This window comes from Leptonychotes weddellii, chromosome 8, assembly GCF_054177405.1.
Source record: "Leptonychotes weddellii isolate Sample4059 chromosome 8, ASM5417740v2, whole genome shotgun sequence".
Lineage (NCBI taxonomy): Eukaryota > Metazoa > Chordata > Mammalia > Carnivora > Phocidae > Leptonychotes > Leptonychotes weddellii.
Window position 1 is genome coordinate 98,223,050 of NC_138376.1, and position 26,795 is coordinate 98,249,844.

A 26,795-nucleotide genomic window follows, 5' to 3' on the forward strand; every position below is an offset into this window, starting at 1 on the left:
AAAAAAAAAAAAAACTAATGATGTAATGTATGGGGATTAACATAAGAATAAAAAAATTAAAAAAAATTAACTGGAAGTAAAATAAAATTTAAAAAACAAAAAAAACCACAAAAAACAAAAAAAAGGTTTAAACAACCAGACTAATTATTTTTAGCTCATTTTCAAACTCAAGTGTAGAATTTGATACAACACTGAAAAAAAACAAGTTGTTATAACTCAAAGTTCTAGTAAGATATCTGTACAAGACAGTTTGTCCCATACTAGCATTGCAAAGAAATGAGCACACCAGCACTGCTGTTAATCCCTCGTACATGTGACCCTCTCCTGTCATGGTATGGGGGTCCCTGAGAGCTCAAATGCTGCAGAAGAGCACCATGAATCTTTGAGGTGAGCCACCATGAGAGATCAGCGAGCAATACAGGAAAGAAGATAGAAGTGAACTCAACAGGGCGCCCGGGTGGCTCAGTCAGTTAAGCGTCTGCCTTTGACTCAGGTCATGATCCCAGGGTCCTGGGATTGAGTCCCACTTTGGGGTCCTTGCTCAGTCGGGAGTCTGCTTTTCCCCTCTCCCTCTGCTGTGAGCTCTCTCTCAAGTAAATAAATAGAATCTTAAAAAAAAAAAAAAAAAGTGAACTCAACAGACATTAGCCTATTTGCAAGTTTGCCCAGAATCAGCTGGTGAAAACCAACACTAAACCACATTTTGATTCTGCCCTTGGCATAATGCTCTGAGCTGCCCATCATGGGGAACACTTAAATTGTATCTAAGAATGTCACAATTAGACAAACTAATCAGTCTTTACAAAACACACACTGAACAAGCTTAATGTATTTGTAAATATAAAATGCTGTGTATTTTAAAGTTGGTTCTTTGCAAAAACATTAACAGTTTCAGTAATCTGGACCGTTCATGCAGTAAGATACTAATGTATATAGTATAAAATAATATAATAGTATAATCCCCCCCAAAAGAGTATAATTTTTTCATGTTGTTGAATAAGACATACCTGAATTTCTAATTCAAGAAAAGAATACCCATGACTCCCAACACCATGAACGAAAGCGTGATGACACCCAAATCCAAATATCCTGCTCTCTAGCTTCTCTACTTACCTGTAGACAAATGAACGTAACTGCCTACCCAGTATCTCACTGAGAAAACTAAACATGGTGACTTTTCTTCTAACATTTTCCCCAAGGTTTAAGACCTGTCACACTGTACCTTATTTTCCAAGCCACGATTCACTTCCAATGTGTCACAAAATTTGACTGATTGCACCTCTCAAATTTCTTTCAACTTTGCCTCCTCATTGGAATTCTTATCTCCACTGCTTCAGTTCAGGCACTGATCAATTTTTCCTTAGACTGAGGTAACAGCCTTCTAATCTCCCTGAAATCTCCCTTCAATCCTTTTCCTAAACCACCACTAGAGAAATATTTTTTTTTTTTGAGATTTATTTATTTGAGATAGAGAGAGGAGGGGCAGAGGGAGAGAGAATCCTGAAACACACTATCCGCTGAGCGTGGAGCCAGATGGGGGGCTGGATCCCAGGACCCTGAGATCATGAACTGAGCCGAAATCAAGAGCCAGTCACTTAACCGACTGAGCCACCCAGGAGCCCCAGTTGAGAAATATTTCTAAAACACCCCGAATCATTCTAGACATTTTAATTTAAAAAATTCAAATTACTTATTCTTTTAAAAATCATTCCCTACAACAAAATATTTTAATGTATTAGTTGAAAAAATTAAGATGGACAGATGGATAAATTAAAAAAATGGATAGGTGGACTGATATGTGATACGGTAAATATAGCAAAAGGTAAATTATAGTGGTAGATGTATGGGTATTCAGCACATAATTCTTTTAGATTTTCTGCAAATTGTAATGCTTGAAATACCAGAGAAAAGCTATTTTTAATGAAATGGCTAATATTTATTGTGTAGTAATGTAGTAATGCCTAATATTTGTGAGCGTCTTATGTGCTAAGTGGCATTTTTCCATGCATTATTTCTAATGGTGTGCAAAAATATTTAACATTTTGGCATGTTTTTGATGCTCCACAAAATAGAGGAGGTGGTGAGGGAAAAAAGCTCTGATTTGTTGCATTTGCCAATATCCATGCTGTAACATTCTGGCTACAGTTTTAAGCTTCCCAAGACCGAACTGGAGGAGATAAGCATTAGCATATCATCATATATTATCTCCAACATACACATAAAATAGACATAAATAGCTGGAAGAACATAGATAATGGTGCAATATATTAAAATAAGTAGAAAGTTTGAGTACACATTACTTTTGTTCAAAATATAATTGGCATAATTTTAAGTTTGTATAATTCAATTTTTAATAATAATTTAACAAAATTCCTAAAAATTTAACAATCAATTCTCTGCTTTAGCACATCACTGATTATCTGACAAATACCAAATTGGGAAGATTCAATTATTGACCATTATTTTACAGATGACAGTATGAAACATTGAAGAGATTTAAATTACTTGCCCAATAGTAATTATTAGAGCCAGCTTTCAATCTAGATTTTACTGCCTCACAAACCTTACCTCATAACTGCTAATTCTCCCAGTCTTCTGTCTGATGAAATTCTACTCATACTTCAAGGCTCTTTTGTGCTTCTGGAGAGCCTAATAGCATCTCTATTATAGCATTTATCAGTTTAATTATGTATCTAAATGCCCATCTTCTAACCTCTCCAGGCAGCTCTGCATAGAAATTCACTCAGGCAGCCTGGATTTGCATCCAGGGAAGTTCACACTAGTGCCTGACACCTGATAAGTACTCACTACCTGTGAACTATTATGACCATGATTCCTTAGACTTCGAGAGCTTACGAATCAGTCTTTGTCTTAGAATACCCAGCACTTAAGGCAGTGTCCGGGACATAGCAGACAGTCATGTAAAAGAACCAAGAAAGTGCAATAGGAATGACAGTCTTGGTTTTCTCATCAAATAGCTTTTTGATACTGAGCAAATCACTTCACTACTGTATCCAAGTGCGCAGAATGGTAATAAATGGGGAAATTGGACTTGATTAATTCTCAAGTATTTTATCGCACAAAAACGTCATGGCTGCATGCATACCCTTGCAGCTGCCAGTAAAGTGCATTGATACAATACTTACATAGTAATTGAGCAATATGTGTCAAAAATTTTTCAGCCACGTAGAAGAAAGATATGTGCAAAATTCTTATTATAGCATGTACAACAGCCGATCACTGGAGTCCAAAATTTCAGTAATAAAAGAGTGGTTAAATACATTCTAGTACAAAGATCCAATAGAATATTATGCAATCATTAAAAGTGATTGTTAGAATATCCTCTAGAATGACAAGAAATGAATTAATATGATGGCAAGTAAAATAAGCAGAATGTAAAATTGTATATGTCCTATACTTACAACTTAAAAAAACACAGGCATAGAGAAAAAATAATACTGCATCGACAAAATTGACAACAGTTTTATCAACATTGTGGCATTAGAGTTGTTCTTTGAAAAAATTCTATTTGCAAAATTTTGTGTAATGCTCCGTTATATATAATTTATAAAAACAATTTGAGTGTTTGAATTCTAATGAAATCTCTACAAAATCTGCACCCCTGGCACCTTTCTTCCTCCTAAGGAGAGGGGAGCTGGTTGGTTTAGAGAGCAGACACATTCGTAACACACACATGCGTATGTTGCAGAATTCACCAGAGAAGAGAAAGAGAACTCTGGAACAATGATTCTGCCTTTCAGTATTCCTCAGAAATATAATTTTTAAGGTAGTGTCCAAACTGCTAAAATTGATTGCGAAATTTTAAAAGAAAACCTAAATTAGTTCAATTAAGCTTAAAAACCAACTATAAATTCAATGAGCCGATCTTTTCCAAAAGTAACTGGTTCACTGACGGAACTTAGCCTTAAAAATGAGTTTTTCCCCCAATGGAGAGGAAGCCAGAAGTAAAGAGGAGACAGAATTTAGAGGATTATCTGAGCCAGCTGGAAGGAAGATTCAGAGAAAACCTTTGCTCCCAGTTGCTTCCAAAAACAAGCAGAGTTCTGCATTCTGATGGATTTACTGTGAGGTGGCAACATAAGGGAAAAATAAACAACCCCACTGAAGTGAAAGTGAATAGAATGTTGAGTTGCTTTCCACATCCTGTCACTTGTTAGTAGTGGTCTAGCTACATATTAACAAAGTTACCTGTTAAAACTGCTTTTAAAAATGAGATAAATGAGAAATGTCTTCTCTTGACCAGTTTATGTCTAGCTCTCCCACAGTGTCTGGTAGGGGTTCAAAATTCATTGACTAAATCATCAAGGAAAACAAAACCACTGGCCCAACCCATCAGAGAGTCTATGTTAATAATCTGATATAGACAGACTGCTTTGAATTAAAAGGACAAAGCTTCATCCACGACAGCAGTTGTGCTTCATGATGGCATCTCCCTGGAGACAGAATAGCTGTTGTCATCTTCATTTTGCAGTTCTTAAATTACAGAGCAAGTTCCAATATACTTGTCCAAATTCACAAATTCATCAATATACCAATTTGTTTCTCAGTTACGTTAGCTTTTTCCCCAAGCACTGTGCTTTAAAATGCCATCATATAAAGGTGGTAAGATGAATGACGGCTTAAGATAATATTGTTTAGTATTGGAGAAATTAAAACTTTAAAACATTTTCTTAAGTTCCCTATATTGCTTTAATTTACTGAATGGCAAAAAAGGAGTTAAAAATCAATGAAGTATCTAAGGGCTCCTGGGTGCCTCAGTCACTTTAAGCGTCTGACTCTTGGTTTCAGCACAGGCCATGAGCTCATGGTCGTGGAATTGAGCCCTGTGTTGGGCTCTGCGCTCAGCATGGAGTCTGCTTCAGATGTTCTCCCTCTCCCAAATAAATAAATAAAATCTTTAAATAAATAAATAAAAATCAATGAAGTATCTAATGAAAACTTTTCAAAGACTACTGCCACTTATATTTCAATACAAGATATCCATTCCTTTATTCACCCCTGTAAGGTCTATCGTAGAATAGAAAAACTTCTAGAAAACCCAAATGTTATGATTTCCAATAAATGTTACCCTGAGTGTTGAGCAAGTACTTTAGGTGCTCTTGACTTAAAGGAATACCTAGTAATTGGTACAGAAATTAATTACTCTTAAAAGGGGAGCCTACTATATATATTGTTTTGATAATAAATTATTACAGATGCACATGCAACATCAGTACAAAATGTATGAAGTGTATAAATTCTGAGGGGTGGATATAACATGGCTGAATACAGTACCTACTTAGAAACAAGGTAACAGGTAAAAACAAACTATTTTTCGGAATGATTATTATTCTTTATTGTGAAGGACTATGTGGAGGTGGGAAATTAACCAACTGAGCCACCCAGGCTCCCACAAGGTGGGAAATTAGCAACCAAGCTAGAGAATGACACATGAGTTACTTAAACTCAAACTTTACCCATATGATTTGGCTAAGACAATTAAAATGGACATCACTCAATGATTTCTAGGCCATTTCATATGTAGTGACAGCTGAATTTGCAGATATCTTGCTTAGGGTGACATGGAAGGCATGAATTTCTGCCCTTTGAAGTTCATTTTTTATTAGGTTCACAAAGTATAATATAACTTACAAAACTCAAGATTAGAATTCACTCATTATTTCTTTCCCTTGAATATGCTTTTTCCCCTCTGCAGTTTATATACAGGCTGGTGGAGAGGAAAGAGCACTGAGAAGCATCGCTACAGCAATAATTATTAGCTATAAAAAGGCCATAACTTGTAGGAAGACAGTGAAGACCAGGAAATGAGATTCTATGATGACCCTATCTTCAGATTTAGTTAAGAGTCAAGTTAAATGATAAAAATAACGAGATACATCTTTATGAAGTCATTTTTTTTCTATACAAGAAACTGTACAAAGTGGCTAACTTTATACTCTCCAAATCACTAATTATAACTAGGATGGGTCTGGACACGTGAGTTCCAAAATAATCATGAAGGCCATACTCCTCCCCACCAACCCTGCCCAAGAAAATGTGACTGCATGTTTGTTTGGTTGGTTGGTGTTTTGTTTTGTTTTGTTTTGTTTTTTTGGCCAGAACCTGATTTGAGAGTTTTCTTCATTATTCCAAAGCAAAGAAAATAAATTATAATTTAAATAAGGAAGTAAACAGAGTGATATTTAAAAGCGGAGGTAGGTTCTCTGGGTAAAAAGGAAGAATATCAAGGACAAGTCTATGCATCAGTGTAACTATCTAAGAGAGGTCTGAAGCTTACAGGCTGAGTCTCTGGAACTCATCTTCATAATTAACACATACCTTAGCGTTTATCTGGATCCATAGCTTTTTAATTCTACCTAGGTCATATTCTTCTCCAGACACTCTTGTGTTATTATCATTTAAGACATTATTAATATATCATTTTATTTTTATTTCTACTCCCCAATATCAAATAAAAGACCTAAGGTTGGAGGGGAAATCCAGGACATTTAATGGGACTGATGCTGTTATTTAAATCATTTCCACCTGTCAGCTTTATTGTAGTATGCAAAATTCAATAAAAACAAATGAAGCCAATAAAAAGAGTACTTAATGATACCGCTAACAGACTCAGCATGTGGTAAAGTACTATGGATAAATAAAAAGTGTCATTTTCACTGGTTACCAAATGCTTTCTAGCAACAAAGTCAGAAGACAATCTTAAGTTGACAGCAACACAACTCTATTTAGTTAATTATATAGCTACTAATCATGTACCCTATAAGAAAATGTGCCATGAACTGTATGTTGGTTAACTGTACATCCCATGCATGAGGTGAAAAACATAAGAGTTAGTAGAAAAGATGATTTCATATTTGTTCAACTTTCATGACCCTTATGCTGGGAGTTCCTAGCATTACAGACCATTGAAAGAGTTAACAAAAAATGATTACATTCTAAATCTCTCTTTCTCTCCCTCCCTCTCTCTATGGAAATTTTGAATATATGTATATCCCATGGAAATTTACAATAATGTTTCTATAACCCATGGGCCCCAGATAATTCAAAACAACCAAATTACTTTGATGATTTAAATCAGAGTGTGACTTATATTTTCCATTTAATACCTCCATCTGTGCATAAACTTTGTCCTATGTGTTGATACAAAGGAAAGAGAGAAGGCAAATCATCCATATGGTGACTATTGGCTGCTCATTGTTTTATGCATTATTCCAGTTAAGGAATTAGGGATAAGGTTACAGGTTCATTAATCAAAGCGTTAATCCAGCTCTGTTCAGAAAATAAAGGTTGATACTGTTTTCAAACATATTGCTTGGAAAAAATTATTTTCCAATCAGAAATTATCCCTCTCAACCCTGGATTTCCAAAGTACTTTGTATTTCTATTATACCACTTATTACATTCTTCTTCTTATTGTGATTCTAACACTAGACTGTCAGTTCCTTAAGAGCCGGAATTCTGTTTTATGAATGTTGTATCTTCTGCGGTCTTAAGTGTGGCAACGTATACAACTTTGACCCTCAATAAAATTTATACTCCATCAGCTACACAGTAGCTCTTGAATTTCTCTGCAATCTTTTACAATTTTCTCCTCTAAAATAATGTGTTATGTCATGGAAATTGCATGCATATTAATAACACTGGATAACGAACTTATCTGAAAAAGAAAAGTGAATCAAACAATAAAGTTAGATCACCTATTAAATGTCTTTAAAATCCCTTTAATAAAAGGAACTTTCTTGATTATTAAGAATGACAATATTATCCAGGAATTTACAGATATCCTCTTTCTGATCTAAGATGAGAGAGAGATGTTGTAGAGAAAATTATACCAGGGTTATTTTTTTATTATTATAAGCAAGTTTTCATGGTCACTCTGCCTCCAGTCTTTCCTTAGCTCTAACTCATCTTCCACAGAGATGGAATAATCTTTCTGAAAGCAAATCTAGGAATGTGAGTCTGCTTCTTAAAAACAACAGGATAGCAGTTCTGGATTACCTTAGACCTGGCCACATGCCACCTGCAGACCGGTTCTATCACAGCCCTGAGTTACCCAAAGCTCTACCTTATTTTCAGAACCCAAAAAACATCAACAGTATTTTTGACTGGGTTAAACATAGGTGTCCTCTATTTTTAACTCTATTTTTCTGATTTTTTTTTCTGCCTTAAAAATGCAGTAAATTTTTAAGATCCATCCTTTATGTTTTAAAGCCATCCTTTCTTGGTGACAGCTTTTCTTAAACACTACCTTGAAAAAGAACAGCTTCTTCTCCTAAATTTCTATCACTTTGCATTTCACTCTGTGTTTATAAGTCTGTGCCTCAAGACTACAAGGGGCTTAAGTGCAAGACATTGCTTGTGTAACTCTGAAGACCTAGTACTTAACCCAGTGCTGTTAACAAAGAAAGAAGCCAATAAAAGTTTTTCTGAATAAATCAATGTCTTTCTAACTGAAATACCCTCTACAAAATCTGAAAAGCAAAATCAAAGTATTATGCGCTAAGAAGAAAGAAATCTAAAAAAGGATTTCAGGCAAGAAATAACAAGTGTTGGTGAATATACGGAGAAAAGGAAACACTTGTGTACTGTTGATGAGAATGTAAACTGGTGCAGCCACTATGGGAAACAATATGGAAGTTCCTCAAAAAGTTAAAAATAGAACTACTATATGATCCAGCAATTCCACCTCTGGGTATTTACCCAAAGAAAACAAAAACCACTAATTCAAAAATATATGGGCACCCTTATGTTCACTATTATTTACAGTAGCCAGGATATGGAAACAACCCAAGTGTCTACTAATGGATGAATGGATAAAGAAACTGTGGTGTATACACATGTGTATGTGTACACACACACACGCACACACACACACACACACGGATATTACTCAGCCATAAAAAGAATGAAATTTTGCCATCACAACAACACAGACAGAACTTGAGGGTCTTATGATAAGTGAAATAAGTCAGGAGTATGTAACATACAGGTTGGTGACTATAGTAAATAATATTGTACTACATATTTGAAAGTTGTTAAGAAAATTGAAGAATTATTTTCCATTATTTTTCTTATGGCTTTTTATCTTTAGTTTTTTTTTTTTTACTTCAATATTAATAGCACTGCCTTTTGGAATTCTTGCTCAAAAACAAAGAAGCTGCATAAATATCATATATAAGAAATTAATACATTAAAAAAAAATTAAAACAAGCATTAATTACAAGCCTTCAATTTAAATCAAATAGTATGTCATTCTTACACTGCTAAACCATACAAATTCTTATGAGAGTTGTTTATTTTGTTTTAACCTCAAGGCTGAGTTTCAATGATAATTAGTCTTTGTGATTGATAACAATCTTAAGACCATGGTAAAAATCAATATATGGTTCCATTATGCTGATGGAGCTATAGCCAAAAGACCAAAATTTAATTCCTCACCTTGTGGTTTCCTGAATATGCCTGAGTATTATTTTGTTTGTATTGTTTTGTTTTCCATTGTGGATTTATAAGAGAAAAAAATGCATTTTTAGTAAATGTTTACCTTTAAAATAACACACCTCTCCTTGCCAATGCTTCATAGATCTACATGTTTCACTAAAACTTGCCAAGAGCATTGAACTTCAATGTAAGAGTAGAGTAGTTTTCCCAACTGTGTAAATATATTACGCTCTGGACACCCTGAACTCTTGACCTTCCCTATGAGAGTGATGTTGTTAAAATGTCAGTTAATCACAAAACAGTGCCACAATGCGTTACCCAGAAGCAGTAGGCAATTTAAAAGAGCAATTTTAACATGCAGTTGCCAAAGCATGCAATGAAGACAATTTCTGATGATGGTATATTTTATTTCCATTTAATAAGAGAAAAATAAACTGTATTTTCTTAGCTTCTATACCAGATGGTATACCCAGAGGAAACTGACACAGAGAAAAAACAAGCATACTTTGATTGTTCAATGGAGTTTTTGAATTACTTCCCATTTAAAACAACTTCCCATTTATACCTTTTTTTAAAATTCATAAAATGCCTGAAGAAGCATTTCATGAACAATAACATGGGTCAGGCTGTAAGATAACAGTGCAATAATCATACCCCTCAGGTGCACAGAGAAGCAGGATGCAAGCGTAGGAGGCCACGGCCACCAGAGGCTGTAATTACCACCTCTTCTAACTTGAGAGACCCCAAAGCAGGTAATTGCACTTACCAAGTGATTTAAATGTACTTTAGAAAGAAAAGAAAACAAAACAAAACAAAAAATAGCTTTGCAACTAGGCAGGACATTTTCAGAAAAGGATAAAATAAAACAATGTTTTACACCTCTTTAACTGTTTAAGATAGTTAAAACACAGCATATATTTGAGTGTTAAGCACAGTAATCAGTTGTGCTTCCAATAAAAGTGAAGTGGCAAGCATTAAACTATGTTTCTCAGGGAATAAGTTAGCCATGCAGATACTATTTTGTAAAAATATACATTCCTCCCAGATTTTACCTCTTATACTTTCATTTAGGCATGCCATATTCTTCTGAAAGAGGGGGAAGGGATCACCCATACTAGGAGAAAGAGGGAAAAGAATTCAAGCTTTTCAAGTACTAGGAAAATATGTTTTGAGTCCTAGCTGCCCAGTTGTCTGACACTAGATAAGTCATTTAATTCATTTTGTTTTGACTGAGTCTTAGATTCACCAGCTACAGAATTGGGAAAATAATATATCTACCTCATAGGTGTGAAAATAAAGTATCATGATAGAGTCACTTCATATGCTGATTATAAAGCAAAAATAACCAATACTTCACCATGAAAATCTACATTTCTATTTTAAAATACAAAATTTACTCATTAATCCACACAAATAAAACCATTTGACTAACTTACTGTAAAATTATTTATTGACAAATTTCTGCCAAGAAAATAAAATTTGCTACTGTCAGAAATAAAATTTTAATGGCTTAAATACATTAAAATGGGATATTTAACATAGTAAATAGTAACAAATTCACTCTTTGGTACTCAGTAGTAGTCAGAGAATGTTCCTCTGTGATGCACCAAAACAAAAGAAGAATTTCTAAGAGGCAGAAAATAATCCTCATTCCTTTGTTATTTTACAAGAAATTCATGTGAAATTTATATCAGACACAAAGACATAGCTGAGAAGTCCTTATACTTATTTTTAAGGCTTCCTGATTGTCAACATGCAGGGTGTATTAATATTGCTATGTCATAATAATCAGCATTTATTCAACCAGATTAACACTACAACTACAGTGTGGCACTCTCCTAGCCTGGATTAAAATGGAATGTAGAACCAGTATTCAGAGCGTGCACAAATTAATAGAATGAAATGGGAACTTTTTCAAAGGTTACTTTTAGGATTTCAAAGGAATCATTTCACCAGCTTGTGAAAAAATTTTAGGCTTCTGAAATCAGCTACTATCACAGTTAGCATAAGTTGTGTTCTATTTTGTGTTACAGGATACCAGGCTGAGGCCAGTGGAGGTGCTGGTTAAGGCGGTAAGATCTTAAATTTGGAGAAAGGAGTATGCACCTTGAAGTAAAGCAGATGGACATCATACTTTCACCATCAATACTGCCCTGCATTTAGATATACAATATTTATCAATTACCTCCAACTTCTGCTTTTCAGAGATTATTTAAAAATTAACACAATATATATTTCCATAAGCTTTCCCTCCTTTTCTAATAATAGAGGAAGATTAGTAGATATTCCTAATAAAACAGTAACTAGTTTCTCTCAAATCCACAATGTATTTGAAAATCTAAGCACTTTCTTAGCCATAAAAATATGCACCAAATACGTATTCTAAGGACATTTATAAATGAATAAACATATGTGACAAAGACTCAACACATGTGATAGTTTTAAAAACAAATAAACTTTCTACAGTTGGAAGTAAAACTGTAAGTATCAGTGAGCCCTGACACCATTTTATCCCACAGGGCCCACAAATTATATGTTTCTCAAATAAAGAATTAGAAAAAAAAAAAGAGCACTTATAATTCCAAAATGTCAAGACATTTATAAACTTGAAAGCAACTATTGAGTGTAAGTTATTTTTACTCTATCCCCTCCCACATAGATAAGGTTTTTCTCAAAATAAAATACCTCAAAGCACTTTATAGTCATATTTTTACTTATTGCAGTCAATATGCATTCTCAACATAAGCCTTCAATAGGGATAAATCAATGCTCATTAACATGCTGTTCTCATCCACTTAATACAGCCTAACTAGCTTTAAAACACAATCTCATATATATGCAGTCTCCATTGGCTCACACACCAATGGCCAATTTCAAGTAATTCCTGGTTAAACAAAAATCACATTAACAATATATTGGGTGGTACTGCTAAATTTTAATGTCTACTTTGATGAAACCCTTTTAAAAATAAGAAAACAGATGAGATATTTAAAAGAAAGAAGTTTGGGCACAGAAGTCAAAAAGAAGTTATCAGCAAGAGCCAAATTATGGAAAGAGCCCAAATGTCTATCGACTGATGAATGGATAAAGAAGATGTGGTATATATGCAATGGAATATTACTCAGCCGTAAAAAAAAAAAAAGAATGAAATCTTGCTATTTGCAATGATGTGGATGGAGTTAGAGAATACTTTGCTAAGCAAAATAAGTCAGTTGGAGAAAGACAGATACCATATGATTTCACTCTTATGTGGAATTTAAGTAACAAAACAAATGAACATGGGGGTTAGAAAAAAAAGAGAGGCAAACCAAGAGACAGACTCTTAACTATAGAAAACAAACTGAGGGTTAGCAGAGGGGAGGTGGGTGGGAGGATGGGTGTAAATAGGTGATGGGGATGAAGGAGGGCACTTGTGATGAGCACTGGGTGTTGTATGTAAGTGATGAATCACTAAATTCTACACCTGAAACTAATATTGCACTGTATGTTAACTTGCTGGAATTAGAAGAAAAAGTGGGGGGCATTTACTGGGGGGGGGAGAAGTCAAAAAGAAGACCACTGGAATAGTAAATTACTGTTCATTATTTTAATTTGTATATACCTTATAAAGATTAAAGGTAGAAGGAAAGGTAGTTTTATTAGAAAACATGTGTAGACAATATCCTCAGTAAAATGAACTCCATTGTTCATCTTTTTATGTTAACATAGGGTATTTAATTTTGGAAGACAGAGTGAGCGTTTCCTTAATTTCTACAATGTCTCCTCTTCAAATTATTTCTCTGACTAGCTGAGGTTGTGGTGTCCACTTACTTCTCCCTCAGAAAAGTCACCTACTATAATCAGAATAATTTGCCACAAACCTAGAATGAAGACTGAGCTGCACAGAAAATTTAAAAAGCAAATTGTGTGATTTAGGCTGAGCCATGGAGACTTAACCAGTATCTTCTAGGTCAAGCTGCCTATCAACCACAGAATCAATGTACAAGACCAAACAGCAAAGAGTAAACTCTCTATTGTCTAAATCAATTGAGCAGTTAAACTCCCTGTTAGTAAGCATCTTTCAATATAAACATATAAAAATTTATATGTAAACATTAATATATTAAAATTGAGTTGGAATTTAAAATATTTAAAGATGACAGTATTATCAGGTAATTTCATGGGTTTTGCTTTGATTTTAGATCAGTTCTCTTGGTGAGTAGTCCCGGAATATTGTAAAAACAGAAATACTATAAACGCCAAACACGTGTTCAAGAAACAAAAGCCATTTTATAGGCATTTACATTTTCACAGATCCCTACAGTCTTAGTTTTCAATTTTCAGAACCTAAATCATTAAGTGTTCAGGACGCATAGATCCATGCACTAACTCTGCAGGTGTTTCAACATAATGCTTGATGGTTAAAAAATGGCTCTTCCAACTCAACTAAAAATTAAACTACTTTCAATAATAAATTAAACAATACACTTAAAAATGCACTCTAATAACTGAGACAAACTTTTCAGTGGCTTTTAATAAATAGCTAACAATTTCTCCAATTATAACAACATACTATAATTAGGAACTGGGATATATATTTATACATTACTTTTTATTTTACTTTTCATCCTTTCCTTGTGTTTCGTCCATATGCTATTATTTTCATCACTTTGTTTCAGGCACGGGGAGGGCAATTAACAAGCCTCTGTATATTATACAGCTGGGTGTCAAGCTGTTGAGTTAATCCTCAACAACAGGTTTTCTGAGTAGAAGAGTTATCTCACCAAGGCCTGGTTCAGAGTAACTTTTTAATCTGTGTTATCAGATATGGCCTCTGCTCTGCCCATAACAATACTACCAAGGGAGACAATCTCCACATAGCCGAAAGATATTCAGCATTTGCTGGAATTGCCGAAGTTTTCTCTCTCAATGGTAATAGTACCTTCACCAGTATCTGTCACAGATTTTGGACTGAACACAAGCAAGCTGAGCAAAATTGCCACACAAGAAAATATTATGAATTCATCATAATACTGAATAATAACAGAGAAAGACATTGCTCTTAAATCAGTCCAATTATGACATAAAGCTACAATTTACGGAATTCAGTGGAATTCTTAGGGTGACTACATCATGTGCAAAATAATTAGAACGTCTAATAGTGCATGTACACTATATGCCTAATGCTCGATCCCTTCACGAGGCAGAGTGGCCTGCTATTCAGTCTTACCTGCACATTTGGTTCTGGTAATTAGTGGAGGTCCTGGGAGCCCCGTTCCACCTTCACCAGGTCTTGTAAGTAGAACACGGATCTCGTATTCAGTATCTGGGTCCAAATGCCATAATTTATAAGTTGGAGCATTGACTGCATGCGTTTCTGTCCAGGATCCTGATGTCATTCGGTACTCCACTTCTTTCAGAATGATGGGACCATCACCAATGATGGAGTTGGCATTTAGCTGAATCAGCAAATATGTAGGCCCAACACCGAGCAGCTGGGGAGGAGCAATGGGTCTTGGTGGTTCTAGGAGAGATGAAGGTGCAACCTAATTAGTTAAAAATCCCAAAGACTAAATAAAATACAAAAATATATTAATGTGTCTCAAAGCTGAAAGGTTTAATGAATAATTTACTTAGGAGTACACAATAAATACTTAAAACGAGTACATGAGTGATCTGCAAACTGTACTTTTAAAAAGCAGTACTTTCACCGATGGGACACGACCCTTTTTACCACAAGTTTTCTTTTATTAAAAACACGTCTCTCCAGGAGATAAACTTGTACAGGCACAGTAACCAAGGGAAATAAAGGAAAGTATTTAAAGATGGATAGCTCTGATTAGCTACTAACAGAGTACAGTTGATCTTTGACATTCTCGAGGTCCTAAGACCTCTACAAATCTCCAAATTAATGAATACTGTTATAACTCCTTATTCCACTCATGAAATATGGCGAAGCAATGGTTTTGGTTTTGCTTTGTTTTCCACTTTGGCGGAGTTCCTGCAGATGAGAAAAAGAGGAAGGAACAGCAAACCTGAACTTAGAAGCTGACGCCAAGTGCTGACTTGTTTCTACACACCCACCACAGAATATAAGAAATTAAAATTCACACCGAGGTAAAATCACAAGTCATTACATATCACTAGCCTTTGGGAGTAGCATGTGATAAGGCAATGAATCAAACATTAAATTCAAATGTCAAAGGTACACTAAGAAACTTTGGCAAACATTATTGTAATGTTTGAACTTACAGAAACAATGAAAGATGAATTAGGGTCCCCCCCCCATTTATTTTTCATTTAACAATGATGTAGCTGAATTTGATACTGGACTTTATGAAGGATTCCACCGCTCTAGCTCTGTCCATGTGGTCTGTCCACAGGGAATCCTATGTCATGAAGATGCTCTAATTAGTACATTGTGATCAGATTCTTCTTTGAATCTCTTGAACAACACTTCTCAGGGAAGCCAAAAGACTTTAAAATAAAGTGTTAATCTTCATAAAGTGGTAACTGCCCAAATATTGTTTTAAAGCCTTGTGTGCTCATATGTAGAATTTAAGAAACGATGAACATATGGGAAGGGGGAAAAAAGAGAGGGAGGCAAATCATAAGAGACTCTTAACTGTAGAGAACAAACAGGGTTGCTGGAGGGGAGGTGCGTGGGGGATGGGCTAGTGGGTGACAGGTATTAGGAGGGCCCTTGTGATGAGCACTAGGTGTTATATGTAAGTGATGAGTTGCTAAATTCTACTCCTGAAACCAGTATTACACCATATGTTAACTAACCAGAATTTAAATAAAAACTTGAAACAAAAAAATAGGGGTAACTGTTGGCAAGGTAAGAAATATATAGTAACTTTCTGTATTTTCTGTTCAATTTTCATATAAACCTAAAATCTAAGAAATAAAGTTGATTAATTATTTTTAAATGTGTGTGTTTTAAGAGTTAAAGCAAATTATATGAAAGAAATTTTTTTAAGATTTTTTTTTAAAGATTTTATATATTTATTTGACAGAGAGAGACACAGAGAGAGAGGGAACACAAGCAGGGGGAGTGGGAAAAGCAGGCTTCCTGCTGAACAGGGAGCCCGGTGCGGGGCTTGATCCCAGGATCCTGGGACCATGACCTGAGCCAAAGGCAGACGTTTAACGACTGAGCCACCCAGGTGCCCCTTTAAGATTTTATTTTTAAGTAATCTCTACACCCAATGTGGGGCTCAAACTCACAACCCTAAGATCAAGATCGCACACTCCACCAACTGAACCAGCCCGGTACCCCGCAGGAAAGCTATTAAATGCAACCACACATCGCTTCCTCCTTCCTCTCAGTAGGGCTGGACTGGAGAAGATGCAGATAGAAGGAAATTATGAAAAGACAGCCAATATCTTTCAAACTGGATTTTCTATTTTAATGGCAACACATACTTGGAATAATATACAATGCAAAAAACAAAAACAAAAACAAAACCAAACCAAAAAACCCCTCATAGACAGGTTTTACCTTCTGGCACAGGTTTAAATGAAGCAAGGGTTTTCAGCTATAGCCCAGGATTTGCTTTTAAACGCTAAGAGTATAAAAAAGTACAGTTTCCATTTTATGAACCCCTGAGTTACAAACATCCCTAACATAAGGAATAAGACTAGCTGGCCTAGATCTCTAACCATACTAAAGTCACTTTCCATAATGTTCCTCCAAAATTCATGACACAAATTTACTGAGTAAACTACTAATTGTTAGTCTGTTCTATACATTGGTTATTCATATAAGATGGGAAGGGAGACATAGCAACAATAAATCAACAAGTTCATTATTTTAAAATGAGACTTACATAGAAAACAGATACAACGGTATTGTAATAGCATCGTATGGTGAGAGACGGTCGCTACACTCGGGGTGAGCAGAGCATAAAGTGCAGTAGAGACTTGTGGAATCACTACTTTGTATGCCTGAACTAAGGTAGCATCGTGTGCCAACTATGCTCAAATAAAAATTAAAAAATTGAAAAAATCACAACATGGGCGGATATGCCTACTGAGTAACACCAATTTTCTTTTTTTTCTATCCAAAAATATTTGAGGCATGTTAAGTTAGTCCCATCAGTAATCAGGGCTCATTATTACAACAGCTTTCAAACTCCTTATCGGTAGAACCATAGGAGCTTGCGCTTTCATGATGCGCATGTTTCAAGTGAAAACAAAACTAAGATTATATAAGATAATGTATGTAGTATATAAAATTTACATGTGGAATTATTTCTATCTCTACGAAAAAAGCAGTTCTTGACACCTGATTTACAAACTTTACAGTATCTGTTCTTTATGATTTAAGAATTGTTTCAACAATAAGAGTCACAATTGTGTAGAGGGCGAACTCTTCCAAGTTTCACAATGGACTTTAACTGAGAAGCTACTCACAAAATAAGAAGTTTAAATAAAACCAAAATAGCTTGGAATTTTCATTTATCTGCTAAAGAAAGACAAAGCTCGACATTTCATATCATGAAATTTTACCCACTAAACTAATGACTTGTATATTTCAAGTTTATAAAAGTCTTAGTAGACTGAAAGAGAAAGTTGATATATTTTCTAAACCTTGAACTAAAATGAAACTGACTAGAGAAATGAGCATAATGGAAGAAATGCAAATATCTTCCCAGACTATCTCAATGCTGCACATATTTTAAGAAGCAGTCTGTACTTTGCAAATAAACTGAACTGCTTCATATGTGCAATGTTTGTTTTCATTCCAGATGGCTCATATATTGACTAATTTAAGTAGTAAATGAAGCTAAATCCACAGCTTACTAGGGTTCTAACCCAAAGCCGCAATGCCTCACATACATCACAGCGGAACGACAACCTGAAGAGGTCTCATATTTAACATGTTGGAGTGATTTGTCAAATGAATTATGAATAACAAAACTTGGTTAATCAAAAAATTCACGAGTATTCTGAAACCTGAACTAATAACTGTATATTGAATAATAAATCTCATCCACCCAAATTCTGTACATCACTGCTGTGGAAAATAAGAAGCAAACAGAGGAGGAGAGCAGAAGGGAGAGAAACGAGAGGGAAAAAAGCGACAACAAAACATATTATTAGAAACAAGTGAAAAAGTAAAACATAATATTCCTTCTGTCATTTCTATCTTTAAGGAAATGACATGTAAAAGAAAATGAAATTTGAAGTCAGGAGATTCTAGGTTCACAAAATGCACACATGAATAGCTGGGTAAATGTGAACGTGTTATTTAACTTCTTGACATTACAATTTCTTCATTGGTGAACCAGGTATTATTTCAAGAACTGTTAAAGACTTTACATTCCTAATGTGACAACAAGCCCCATATTGGCTTTATTTTGCTTTGTTTTTCCAGAGAGCATATGAATCTTAAAACCAAAAATTAATATTCATCACCAGTGTTTTGTGTACATGAAGAAATGACTTTGATATAATCAGATGCTTAGCCTGAAGAAGGGTAATAATTCACCCTGATCACTTTTACATCTCACTTGCTATGGTCAAACAAACAAAAGGGGTAGTCCAGTCATCAAAGCAGTAGCTCAAATTTGGAACTGTGACAATGTTCAGAGAGACTTAGAAGCATATACCTTGATTAACAGCATGACTAGAAGTGAAATCTAGCATTAATGACACTAATATACCACTACATATTAATTTTTTTTTATGTTGGAAGTGAAGAGTAGCCTCATATTAGCATATGTATTTTGTTTTTAGGCCCTTGAGAACAAGGAGGCTTATTTATAAAATCTCTATTCATTTCAATAAATTATGCATGAATTTTAATCAGCTAGCAAATGAACAAGTAATTGTTCTGCAGCAATATTAATATTCTTCATAACTTAATACACTATCAGACCCAGAGGTGTGGTGCGAATAAATCCCAATTGTACACTAGGTATCAGCTGAAGCATGCAATCCCCAAAATACAGGATAAACTTTGCCAATGTTACCAATTAACTTTCAATTAATGACTTACATTCATTATTCTAGATCTAAAACCTATTATACAATCATAATTGTACATTCAAATTCCTTTATTTATTTTAGTTCAGAAAATTTCAAAAAGTGCCTTGAAATCAAGGTAAGTCATTATGAAACTATATCCTCACCTAATTATTCCTATTACAACGCTTTTTACAAACATATGTGTCATTTATTAACATTTGGCTAATTAATAAAATGCAAAATCAGAACCAGAAGCCACAAAGCCAGAAAGAAGTCAGTTAACGAAGTAAACATCAAGGCAAATGGCACTTCTACCTTCATCTTTCCAAATAAATAAATCAAATGCCTCTCAGTCCTATTGCCTTCCAAACTGTTTTATTTACTTGTCAAAGAAGCCTTGACTAAAAGTTTCTCAAGATTAGCACTCTCACCATGAAAGCAGGCAATGGAACTGCACTTGTCCCTTATGGCCACTGTAACAAATTGTCACTACCTGGATGGCTTAAAACAACAGAAATTTACTCTCTCATGGTTCTGGAGGCCAGACATTCAAAATCAGTATCGCTGGGTCGAAATCAAGGTGGCACCAGGCCATACTTCCTCCAAGTGACTAGGGAAGAATGAGTTCCTTTCCTTTTCCAACATCTGCTGGCTGTGGGTATTCTTTCCTTGGCTTGTGGCCACATCACTCCGATCTCATGGCTCACACTGCCTTCTCTTCTCCCTGCTGTCAAATCTCCCTCGACCTCCTAACTTAAGGCCACCTGTGACTGCACTCAGGGTCCACACCAATAACCCAAGATCCCATATCAAGACCCCCAACTTAATCACATCCTCAAAGACCATTTTTCAGGATAAGGCAACAGTCATGGGTTCCAAGGATGAGGACTTGTGATCTTTGGGGCCATTTCTCAGTTCACCACAGACACATACTATGATCTTATCCTTCTTCCTGGGCAATATCTCAGCTCTATCTTTTCTCCAGTTGTTTAGAAGCCCGTGAGCGGAAATACTTCTCCTAGGAGAGTCTAAAAGTCTAACAGAAAATACTCCTCCTAGGAAAGTCTAATAGTTCCAAGCAGTGGAAATTATAAAGAGCAAATAATTTATCTACACTGTCTTTTTTCACTATTTATATTTTTAAGTAAAAAAAATAAAGATGAACATTATTACTTCGAATGGCTACCAGAGTGAATGTTCCCTTACCATATCTAAATTCCTGTAAAAATCAATATTAGACTGTTTGCCTTGGAGATAGATATTTTATTTACTATCACTTATTTTCTTAAATGAATGGATCACTTCAAAATCAATGTTATTCTATTTCTTTACCATTCCCCTCTTCAAAATTCTGATCCAGTTCCAGTTAAAAAAGAAAATTCAGTAGTTCATGTTTCATGTTGTTTAATTTTCTTCCTCTCACCTATTAAAATGCTGAAGTAAAGGGGGACAGACAGTAGAGACTGTGAGCAGGAAGAATGACATCAGTGCACCAAATAATTCAAGCATTTATTTATCAGCTACCCATCATAATTTTAGATCATTTCAAATTATACCCCAAAAGGATAACAGCGTAATTTAATGGTACTTGAGTGCTTCAAGAAACTTGAAATAGTAACACTGATGAATAAGAAGATGACCTTTCTTCCCATAAGAAATGGAAAGCAAGGTATGGATAATTAGAAGCACTTTCTTTGGGCATTTAATATCATATGTATGACAACATAATTTGTTTAATTTTTCCTTAGATGTTGAAACATGAAGTACACATCTGAAAATTTTCAGATTCATGGAACAAGGTTTCTCCCAGACCTACATTTTATGAACTGCAATGCAGATATACTTATGAGAAAAGTAATAGTTCTTTAATGATTTTCACTCTGACTTCTCTGATACTTCAGATTTCCAGTCCTAATAAATTTCTTAAGGAGCCAAATATCTCTCCATTCACTCTTCTGGCTATTATCTCATATTTTTTTGCTCATATCAATGATGTAATTAGTAAATTCTATAAATTACCTTTCAGATAAATTACTATTTTAATTATGTTTAGAATTTGTGCATTGATAGTTTTTTTTAAGCAAAATGATCTTAAAATTTAATATGGTAAGTCCTTTTTTAAAGCCAACAATCCAGTTGATGGATACTTTTCCCAAGTCATATCATTCAGGTGGCTCCGAAGCTTGACCTCATCAAATAAAGTTAATACTAAGACATCACACAGTTTGGATGTTGTTAAACCTGAGGTTCCTATGCCAGCACCTAGACCAAGTATCAATCAGAAGGAGCTACAGTCATCTATTATCATCTCCCTGAAAATTAGATAAGTGTTAGCGTATACTTACAGTAGACTATGGAAAGAGTATGCACTGTGACCCACTGTCCACACTCAGAATATTTCACATACAAGAAAACTTCTGAGAACCATGAAATAAATACACACGACTTCTGTTAAGCATGTAGAAATACTTTAAATGAGAAAAAAATTTTGATTGAATAGCAAAGCTCTCATTTAGTGATATATAGGTTTGTTTATACTACGTATTTTTAAAAAGATTTATTATTTATTTTAGGGGGAGGGAGAGAGAGAGAGAGAGCATGGTGGGGAGGGGAAGAAGGCGAGAGAGACACTCAAAGAGACTCCACACTGAGTGTGAAGCCCCACGACCTGGAGATCACGACCTGAGCTGAAACCAAGAGTCAGTCACCCAACTGACTGTGCCACCCAGGTGCCCCTGTGCTATGTATTTTTTAACATGAATAACTATGTAGAGCTAAACAGGAGTTTCTTTATTCCCTCCCAGTGGCTCTTCCTTAAAGGCAGTTGCTCAAATGACTGAGGAGTGCTAATGGCTTTGAGTGGGCTGAGAAAAGATAACTTAGATTATGAAATGCACAGGACAGTCCCACAAAATGAAGAATTCTCCAGTCCAAAACTCCAACAGCCTCCACTGGAGAAACACCACGACAATGTTAAAAATAACCTCCCCTCTTCAAAATTCTGATCCAGTTCCAGTTAAAAAAGAAAATTCAGTAGTTCATGTTTCATGTTGTTTAATTTTCTTCCTCTCACCTATTAAAATGCTGAAGTAAAGGGGGACAGACAGTAGAGACTGTGAGCAGGAAGAATGACATCAGTGTCATTCTTCAATAATGTTCATCTTTATTTTTTTTACTTAAAAATATAAATAGTGTGGCTTATCCTTACCTAAAATCATATCACTTACTTATCCATTTCTCAAAAGGGCAGTGGAGCAAAAACTTGAAGAAGAGGTTGCAAACCCTGAACAGGTGATCATGTATCCACACAGGCTTGACCATGGTTAATGAGGCATAGCTAAATGGCATTTCACAATACAGCTTGCTTACAGGCAAGTGAACTGACAATGTTTTTGGAAAACAATCTACCAATATAACATCACAAAATAAAGATGTGTTTAAAAAGTAAAGTAATCCCACTTCTGGGAATTTAATGTAAGGGGAAAATTTAAATCTTTGTTTAGAAGAGCAAAAAAGTAAACCATCAAAATATTCAACAATAGGAAAATAGAGACACAAATTATGGCATATCTATGTGTTCAATAGAATTTCACACAAACTTCAAGAACTCAAGTTGTTAAATTTATATAACACCTGTCAGGGGATATTTAAATATTTAAGTCTATTAGAGATTGCATTTTAAAAAGGATATCCCTAGGGTAGAAAAAATGAAAACCACCAACCATCACCACCAGAAGGAAATACACCAAAAAGCTACTAGTAGTGATTGGGGAACTTTGAGACCACGAGTGGTTTTACTTTTTCTTTTATCTCTGCTTTCCAATAAAATTTGTAATGTGCTCCTAAAACGTTCTCATCATTACATTCTCAGTATTTACCAGTGTCTAACTAAATTCGAAAATATCATTAGAGAATGAATGGCTGGCTCCACTACACCTTGAAAAAAATAAGTGGCCCATATGCCACTATAAGAAAAAACAATCTATATAAATTCTATCTATTCCATACAAGAAAGTATAGACTACAACTTCAGCGTGAGAGTCATCATTTGGAGATGGCAGGAGTAAAACTTTGTATATTTGTTTATTAATTTGTTTAATTTGTTTTCAGATGATGAAACTAAGTCCTCCAAATGTAAGATTTACCACCTTGAGCTCTGAACCATGTGGGTAGCGGACTGCCCTGACATTGATACACAGCACCTACAAAATGTTACTATTTAATTAAAGGAGTTAGTTGACTGGAACAAAAGAACATTTTCTAAGCAATTGCTTAGTAACCAAGTGGCACCAAATGATTTATCCAGCTTGCAAAAAAATAAATAAATAAAGGGCTTAGCTACAGATATATAATAATTCTTAGCCTTTTAGTCAAACCAGATCAATATATTTTAAAAGGATTTTTCATGTGAAGAAAAGGTACTTATATATTTTATTTTATTTATTTATTTTTTTAAAGATTTATTTATTTATTTGAGAGAGCGAGAATGAGAGAGAGAGAGAGTACATGAGAGGGGGGAGGGTTAGAGGGAGAAGCAGGCTCCTTGCCGAGCAGGGAGCCCGATGTGGGACTCGATCCAGGGACTCCAGGATCATGACCTGAGCCGAAGGCAGTCGCTCAACCAACTGAGCCACCCAGGCGCCCGGTACTTATATATTTTAAAGTCTGAATATACGATATTGCTTAGAAATGTTATCAAAATATACAACTGCACTAATATCAGAATATACCAAGAACTTGAGTTTCTTGAACAGAATTTAATTCAGGGTAGAACTCTTCATATTAAACAGCCATTTTGTCTTTCAATCCCTGTGTGATATGTATTCATTTTTTTTAAAACTGCAAGATCTGTAGAATTACAGTATTTAATCTCAATGACATGGCTCTTTCCTGCTGCCTAAAGTGCTGGAATAAGAAGAATCATTTCAGCAATGAAACCACAAATTTTGCATACTGAATTTTATCTCCTATGCACTACCATGGCATTTTATTCATCTTGATTTGAAAACACTGCTGCAATAACTTTATTACCTGCTTGAAATAAAAAGGCGCAGCAGCGGCACACTATTTTAGATCTGCCAGCAGAAAGTAAAAATAAGGTTAAGTTCATATTTAGGGGATACGAAAAGGTGAAGGAATTTTGAAAAGTGAAGTTTATTTGCTTTTTAACCCATATAACTGTGAGCTGACTATGAATTTTTCTCTCATTCTGTCCAAAATCTAGACTCTGCCTCATTAATATCTATGCAATTAATTGGTTCAGAATTATGAATTATTGCAGTAATTGAACAACTTTACAAAAGCCCCCTTCAGTCCCACAATCCATATGGCAGCAAACCACATATGTTATGATAAAAATTATGGATCCCTTTGATTGAGTCAGAAGCTAATACAGCAGATTTCTCTTATGGCCAGTGAATCCCTTATTTCAGCTCCGTCAGAGCTAGAATTGTTCATGCATTTAGAGAAAAGAACATCTAGTTGATTCCAAGAATAATAATCAGGTAAGTAGTAAAACTGGAAAAGCCTTCAACTCTGGTTCCCTCAAGTCTAGGGCCATAAATGACATAGTAATCATATCACCATCTCATTAGTCACCTTTATGAGGTAGGAGAATTGTCTCTCTCTCTCTCTCTCTCTCTCTCTCTCTATATATATATATAGACACACACACATTTTTAAGAGAAAGGAGGCAACTGCATTTGTCAATGACAATAACAGGATAAATATGCCTAGGTTATACAAGCTATTATACCACTCTAGGTTATAGGCCAAAGGATTTAGAGTATTACCATTTATATTCATTTTACATTAATATGAACTAAGATACAATGGCTGACTCCAGTAAACCAAGAGGTAGCAATTAAAAGAAAAAAACTCCATTGCATAATCTCTATAATGAGATTATACTTCAATCTATCTACACACAAATATACACACATGTATACATGTATATGTACATGTATATATAATCTGTTTAATGTAAATGAAAAAAGTATTATTTAAAAATATCCTGGGGTGCTGGGTAGCTCAGTCAGTTAAGCATCTGCCTTTGGCTCAGGTCATGATCCTGGGGTCCTGGGATGGAGCCCTGTGACTGGCTCCTGGCTCAGCGGGGAGCCTGCTTTTCCCTCTCCCTCTGCTGCTCCCCCTGCTGTGCTCTCTCTCTCAAATAAATAAAATCTTTAAAAAATAAAGAAATAAAAATAAAAATATCCTGACTCTTCCACAGTTAGAATATAAAAACATGGAAAAATCTCATGAGCCTAAATTTCAAATTTTAAGGTACTTTAACACTATGCAATTAGAAGAATTTTTCAACATCTAATTGTAACCAAACACAATCTATGTTTGCCAACTTGACCCCTGGGTCTAAATATTATGTTGCGTAGTTCCTAGAGTATACCTCTTTGGTTAGGTTTATTCTGAGGTAACCAAACACAATCTATGTTTGCCAACTTGACCCCTGGGTCTAAATATTATGTTGCGTAGTTCCTAGAGTATACCTCTTTGGTTAGGTTTATTCTGAGGTATCTTACGGTTTTTGGTGCTATTGTAAACAGAATCATTTCTCTAATTTCTCTTTCTACAGTTGCACTGTTAGTGTGTAAGAAAGCAACTGATTTCTGTGCATTGATTTTGTATCCTGCCATATTACTGAATTGCTAGTAATTTGCGGGTGGAATCTTGTGGGTTTTCCCCATAAAGTATAATGAAAGAAATTGAAGAAGACACAAAAAGACGGAAAAACACTCCATGCTCATGGATTGGAAGAATAAACATTGTTAAAATGTTTATGCTACCCAGAGCAATCTATACCTTCAATGCCATCCCGATCAAAATTTCAATGACATTTTTCAAAGTGCTGGAACAAACAATCCTAAAATTTGTATGGAATCGGAAAAGACCCCAAATCGCCAAGGAAATGTTGAAAAAAGAAAAAAAGCTGGGGGCATCACGTTACCCTATTTCAAGCTATATTACAAAGCAGTGATCACCAAGACAGCATGGTACTGGCAAAAAAACAGACATATAGACCAATGGAACAGAATAGAGAATCCAGATATGGACCCTCAACTCTATGGTCAAATAATCTTCGACAAAGCAGGAAAAAATATGCAATGGAAAAAAGAGAGTCTCTTCAATAAATGGTGCTGGGAAAATTGGACAGCTACATGCAGAAGAATGAAACTCGACCATTCTCTAACACCATACACAAAAATAAACTCAAAATGGATGAAAGACCTCAATGTGAGACAGGAATCCATCAAAATCCTGGAGGAGAACATAGGCAGTGACTTCTTCAACACTGGCCAGAGCAATTTCTTTCAAGATACATCTCCAAAGGCTAGTGAAACAAAAGCAAAAATGAACCTTTGGGA

General features: G+C 35.0%; 1 protein-coding gene across 4 annotated transcripts in view; it reads right to left on the reverse strand.

The window, feature by feature from the left end:
* The window catches only part of PTPRK (protein tyrosine phosphatase receptor type K), a 532,644-nt gene that overhangs the window by 190,967 nt on the left and 314,882 nt on the right, over positions 1-26,795 (reverse strand). For all 4 annotated transcript variants that reach the window (XM_081828970.1, XM_081828968.1, XM_081828967.1 and 1 more), the window contains exon 7: positions 14,669-14,962. In XM_081828970.1, the coding sequence (XP_081685096.1) occupies positions 14,669-14,962 (294 nt within the window). The remainder of the gene's footprint in view (positions 1-14,668; positions 14,963-26,795) is intronic.